The 6,932-nt window shown below is 31.6% G+C and overlaps 1 protein-coding gene and 1 long non-coding RNA gene across 2 annotated transcripts in view; both read right to left on the minus strand.

The window, feature by feature from the left end:
* The window catches only part of LOC106139932 (uncharacterized), a 132,901-nt gene extending 128,177 nt beyond the window's left edge, over positions 1-4,724 (minus strand). The window contains exons 1-2 of the long non-coding RNA XR_009657066.1: positions 4,273-4,724; positions 3,110-3,364 (exon numbers count right to left, since the gene is read on the minus strand). This is a non-coding gene — a long non-coding RNA (uncharacterized LOC106139932). The remainder of the gene's footprint in view (positions 1-3,109; positions 3,365-4,272) is intronic.
* Positions 4,725-4,941: 217 nt separating this feature from the next.
* Positions 4,942-6,893, minus strand: LOC106139928 (uncharacterized). The gene is made up of 3 exons (XM_060946653.1): positions 6,434-6,893; positions 5,565-5,890; positions 4,942-4,959 (listed from the first exon to the last, which is right to left on the minus strand). Exons 1-3 carry the CDS (start codon positions 6,891-6,893, stop codon positions 4,942-4,944), a joined length of 804 nt encoding a protein of 267 aa, XP_060802636.1.
* Positions 6,894-6,932: the final 39 nt, after the last annotated feature.

Raw genomic sequence — 6,932 nt, forward strand, 5'->3', positions numbered from 1 at the left:
AACAATAATTTCTCGTAACAATAACGTAATAAACATTCAAAAAATTGTATTAAGTATTTTACAATAAAAAAAAAACTATGTTCGACCAGTGAAGAGCAAGCCAAGGTTTTAAAATTCATATTCAACAATGTAAGTGCTTCCATATCTCAAAAACTGTTTTAAATTTAAGCCGTGTAAACTGACTCACGTCCATTTTAACATATAAAATGTTTTAATATTTACAAACAGTGCTATAATGGGGGTCAAGACAGGATGTTGGCAGGAACGGATAATCGAAGGAAGGATATAATAAAAACCCATTCAATGAGAATGCATGTTAAATTGTTAAATATTAATATATATAAAGCAAGGTTTTTGACTTTTGGGCGCCTAATCGGGCGGGCCACGGGCCAATGGGGTCACGTCGACCCCGTTGAATCAATTTAAATTTTTAATGATGGGATCATGGGAAATTGTATTTATGTAAGTACTTACAAACTGCTTTGTAAGTTTTAAACATTAACGCGTCGTTAATGGATTTCTTTTTTAATTTTAAGTTGGAACTAACTGACGCTTTACGGTTTCTGTCCTTCTATGCCAAATTTATCTACGGCTTAAATGCGTGATAAACAACAGACTCTAGTATATTTATTATAACGTATATTTACATTTATTGTTAAATAGCGGTTGCTTTTCTGGTATTCTCAATTAAATCTTTATTTTAATTTGCAATTCGTATTTTTTCTCTTATTTGATAATTTTCTAAAAACAGAAAAATACGATTTGTATGTTTTTTTTTATTATTAATAAACTTGAATCATTGATTCATACCTTTGCTCAGGCAAATTTGCTACTGTTCTTTTACGAAGAGCAAAATTAAAACTAATTAAAAAAGATATATTTAAAAATTACTATCAATAGGAAAATTCGATATTTCAAAGAAACCAGTGCCTGTAATCTCAGTGCCAAACGAAATTATCACTTAAACTTACTTCAACTTTTACTAACTACATAATATTTCGTAAATTGTAGAAAAAATTAAAAAGGAACTCACAATCACGAAACAGAAATATAAACCTTGTTCACTGCAGATAAGACTAAGACAAAAATACTCTTTTACGGTTTACATCCTGCTATTAAATATTTTCCACTTTCGTCTTTAAAACGCAATAAAATAACCCATTACATATTCTTTCGTTGTAATAGAAAGCTTTTGAGATCACAGATATTGACAATTATTGTAACAAGTCACGTATTTGTGTGTGACTTCTGTGTATAATCTATGTACACATAAAAAAAGGTTTGTTCCTGTATCTATTTTGGGATACATTTTACGAGATTTAAATGTCATTTTTACGACTTTATACAGTCCTTTACAATTCATGAATCGTGTGCTTATTTGATTGTTGTGAGTGGAGTTTTGATTTGAGATAGTGACATAAGAGAGTGTTAAAAAAACTCCTAAAATTTGTTACTAGGTGCAATAAAATTTAAATAAATAATTATTTAAATTTTATTGCACCAAAAATAATAAGTACAATACATACATACATATAATCACGTATATCCCTTGCGGGGTAGACAGAGCCAACAGACTTGAAAAGACTGATAAGCCACGTTCACCTGTTTGGCTTAATGATAGAATTGAAATTCAAATAGCTGCTACCTGTCCCAGGTAGTTAGCCCATTGCCTAAAAGAAGAATCCCGCAAGAAATATAGACGTGACTATATGTATGTTTGTATGCATACCGTTTTTACCTGACGTTTCAACCGTGTTCACAGGACGGTGTGAAATTTATAATCATACATACAACGCGAAAGTTTAAAAGTATTATAATTTTTTAATTAAAAATTTAAGTATACGTCAATTTTTAAATTTATTCAAAAGTAGAGAAGTTTTAGCTGAATAGGCCATGATCCTAGCATGATAAAAGTTTATATCTTTGTTGACTCCTGCGTCTTCAAATGCGTGTTTTATTTTTTTGTCTGTTTCTTTCCTTAAATAAAATGTAAAATGTTTATGCGACTAAAATAATTCGTATGTTTCGGAATTTGGCGTGAAAGTAGGTTACGTCACTTCAGAATAGGACCAATTCATTTATTTCCCATGGATTTCATTGAGGACGCATAAGCATATGTATTTATAAATAGTACAAGCTTCAATATAGATCAAAAAAGTTACATCTTAATTTAAAGAGTTTTGTAAATGGAACCTGTATTAATGTAATATACATACATATGGTCACGTCTATATCCTTTACGGGATAGACAGAGCCAACAGTCTTGAAAAGACTAAATGACCACGTTCAGCTTTTTGGCTTAATGATAGAATTGAGCTTCATATAGTGAGTTGCTAGCCCATCGGCTGAAAAAGAATCCCAAGTTTGTAAGACTATCCCTTAGTCGCCTTTTACGACATCCATTAATGTAACTAAGTATGAAATGTAGGAGATATGAGATATGATAATATGTACTCCACAATTTGATTCATTACTTTAACTTGAAGTAGATCCTTAAGTTAGTAGATAAAAAAATACACAGCTTCTGATTAGAAAAAGAATTAAGAGTTCGACCGTTCGTTCCATTAACTTTAAGCAGACAGAACCTTCGGTCGCGTTCCAATGCGTTTCTAAGTGGAAGTACAACATGATACTGGCCGAATTCTAATCAGCTTTATGAGAACTGGATTCTAAGGGGCTACGTGATTCAAGGGCGAAATTAACAACCAAATTTCGATTGAGATTTGAACATTAGGCTGTGTAAGGATTAAATTTATATGAAAACGATAGAATTTCCCTTAATCCGGAAATATTCAAAAAGTTACGTCGTAAAGTCTATTTTAGTTTGAAAATCAGTAATTGTGTTCTCATCGGCCTATGGCTTTGTGTTTTATTATTATTTTATTTGAGGTGTAATGCAGACGGTCTAATAAATATTAAACTTTAAAATGATTAAATATTATTCAATGTTACGATGTCAATTTGATACATCTAGCAGCGCTATCTATGTCCCCAACAGAACAACTGCGCCAAGCAGATCGCGTTTCACGAATATAACACCATCTGTTGTCGAATAGAGGTCACTAAAACTGATTCGGAAAGCATTATACCAAAAGCATACTGTACTTACCAACGCCACCTAGCGGCGAATAGCACAAGCATCTCACTTGCTTAGCAATAATCCCAACAGCGCCATCTAACGAAGATCACTGCATCCAATAGGCACACTACACAAATAATTATTTTTTTTAAAACTTGCTGTTCACACTTTTTATCACCTTTTTATATGGTCGATTGCACTATAAATTCTACAATTAATTTCCACTTGATTATCTGTGGCACAAATAACACTGCACTTTGTATATTGCATCATTGGTGCATTCATCTGAAACAAAAATGGAATGAGGTTATTTTGAGTTTAAATAAAAAATTATGAATAGGAAAACTGCTTTGGGAATACATGTTTTTCAAAAAAATGTAATACAAGAATTTAAGTTACAAACTCATACAGTAAAATAAGATGAGGATTTGTGGTACGCTCACATACATTCTTAACCTAATTTTATTACAGAAAATTCATGTGGTATTAAAATTATATATTCTATTATTTGCCTTTACTCACAAGACCAAGTTTGCTGTTTCATAAGGTATTATATATATTATATATTGTTATATTGCTAAGAAAGATCAGAAATTTGAAACCTAAAATACCATGCGGTATATACATTAGTATAACTTTATTTTTATTTTTTTCATAGTGAGCTAAAGATTTCTGATAAATATAACAACTTTGATGATTAAGTCACATTTTGTTTTGAAGTCTAACATAAGTTTTTTATGCATTTGAAGAAACATTTTTAAAAAATCTACAGATAATTGACAGCCCGGGTATAGGTTTCCTGCTATGATTTCATATACATATTTAAACCATATACATCTCTGAAATGTAAATAAAATACTAATTAAATATGTATATCTCAAAAACACCTTTTTTAATTATGATGTAATTTTTTGTAACTGCAGTAAATATGTTTGTTATTCTCTCCATAATCAAATTATATTCTTATAATAAACTTCAATAAGCAACATATGGTCTTGTTATAGTCTGAAAACTCCAAAAAGCAATGTATTAAGGCCATGATATAAAAATAAAAAAATATTTGCTCCTAAATTCGATAAGCCTGTGTGCAGTTCAAAAATGGTTTAAAAAATAAACTTATTATGAAGTATGATAATTATTGGTATTAACAGGACTTTTGTGATGGAATGAACAATTTATAGTGAAATACATACCACGATCACTTCATCCGTAAGAGCACTTCTCGAAGAAATAGAACTCATCGTGATAACCTGTTATAATAACCAAGTACCTAGGAATACCACACACACCTAATTATTTACGATCACGTTGATCAAGGAAACCGCTCTCAACCACGCGGAAGACTCTAAATAACAATACTAAAGACTTGCTTTATAATACACGCCTCTTATTTACACCACTTTACTGAAAAATTAATGAGTTAGCCTGAAAAATGCAAGCACGTGCACATTGAAATGCAACTTTATGCACTACTTATTTTTTGTTCGAAAAACACTCTTCACGAGTTCAATACTATAGATCCGCTCTTATCACTGCTTAAAGTAATAAATAGGCCCTTTAACACGTGAACTTTATAACCAATTCGAATTACAGCGGCTGAAAAAACTACACAAAGAAAACATATGATCGATCGCACGAACTTGAAGTGCACATGGATGTGTCTATGCGCGACATCTGTCAAAACATTTTACGCAAAAACATCATAGATGGCGCAATAATATCGATGTAAAAAAAATATTTAACTTAACCAAAAATTTTATTTCACATAATAAGCTGATAATAAAGCAAGCTTACACGCTTTTGAAGTAAATTTTCAACTATTTTTACAGTACAGTTTTATCAGGCTTTGTCTATTAGTCAAGTCAGTGCCTATCATTGAACTAAAGTGAATGAATGAATTATTCTAGCATTTTTCATACATTTCTCAATTCATTTGTACCTGAAGTCCATACTATCCATGTAATGAATTCATACAAATTAAAGATTAGAGAAATTTCATACAAATTCATATAAGTTAAAGCTTTGCACAGAGTGATTTTTTATTGATTGAGGAAATTTTCTTAGCATGTTTGAATAATGAAACTGAGTGGGTTTCCTTATAACATAATATTGTGTATGGGATATAATATACACTACCAACCAGTGTATGGGAAGTTCTTTTTATTGATATTTTGCTATTGATCATCATTGTCTTGATGTCACCATCAATACCAAGAGAATAGTGATCAATAGGCCAAATAAAATCAAATAGATCTCACCTTTATGTTAGCATTGTCACGTTGAAGGAGTCGTAGTGACAGGTAGGAGAGCCTTAAAAGAATAGAAAATTTACTTTAGTTAAGTAGGTACTAAACTTGTTTTATAGGAGACAATTTCTAAATACTCATGTGAATAAAAAAAATGCTTTAAGTAGTTTTTATTGCGAAATATTTGTCTTGGTTACTACATGCGACTTACTTACATGATTAAAAAAGTAGGTACTTACCGGCTCATTTTCTACCCATAAACTCTCAAATTCTTTTTCAAACTTTCCCACAATGTTCGGGTGTGAAGTGACAATAACGCTTTCGTGATTTGATGTCATAGCTTGAGTAGACCAGTTCAAGGAGCCCGACATGACAAAACCTTTCACTTGCTTAGATTTCATTAACTTTAAACTCATCCTTGTATTTGTAAACTGGGCGTGCACATTCAGTTTCTCTGCATATGCCTTGAGAATATTTTTACGCTTCACTGCCTTAGGTCCATCAATCACGCAAAATTTATGGTGCATCAAAATCGATTTTTTGTTAGTTTGCACTTGGATAAAGCCTGTAAAAATATCACAGTAACATTAGGTCATTTGTGCCGACATCAGCCATCTATAAATTTTAGTGGTTCTTAAGAATTACAATTATAATTTTCTGTACATAATTCCATTTGACTTCAGCTTCAAAGTTGGTCAGGAAGCGAAAAAAATATAGAGTGCGCCAGCTGCTTCTACAATACAGATTGTAAAACCTTTCCAGAGATAGGCTGGTAAACTTGGGATTCTCCTTTTAGATGATGGAACAGTAACTAAAAAAATAATCCTCTGCTTTTCTCGCCTTTTCTTTTATTTTTTAGTTTATAAATAAATTAGTAATGGCAGAGTTAGTCAACATTATATTTGCCTAGTACTTTAAATAATTTGTTGTAGTAAATTTAATGTGAATGAAGAAATATGGGCTAGCAACCTATTACCATCTCAATCATCAATTGACCATACCTACAGGTAAACGAGGCTTTTCAGTTTTTTCAATAGTTTTAGCTCACTCCGTAAGGGATAAAGACGTTATTATGTGTATGTACATTTAATAAAAAAGTAGTACTTACTGAACTCTTTCAATCTTTTGATTTGTGATGGTGGTGTATATGCCATATCACTGTCAACCACTATTCTTACCAATACATGTTTCTGACCCAATCGTATAATTTGTTCGGCAATTTCGTTGCTGGTAATTAAATACATACAGACGTCTAAAGTCTCACGTGCTGATTTTATATATTTCATCAATTTGAAGCAATTGAGCTCTCTACTTTCACAAATGGTTATGTCCTTATTAGGTGGCACTCTTATAGTGTGACGGACAACATCATCGGAGAATAAAATAACATCATTTATTTCACGGTTCTTGAAGGTGAGAACTTCGTTACATGCGTCATCTTCATTAGCCTCAGGTAGTTTTTTTGATTCAGTACGAAAAAAGTATTTATACAAATTCTTTACTACCTGAGACGCGACAACTACTGTAGCTGTTGACGCCAGTAAAATTTTGGTACTTCTCCAATCCATGATGTCTCCTGCGAAATTCTTGTCAGTGACACAAATAAC

This window comes from Amyelois transitella, chromosome 11, assembly GCF_032362555.1.
Source record: "Amyelois transitella isolate CPQ chromosome 11, ilAmyTran1.1, whole genome shotgun sequence".
Taxonomy (NCBI): Eukaryota; Metazoa; Arthropoda; class Insecta; order Lepidoptera; family Pyralidae; genus Amyelois; species Amyelois transitella.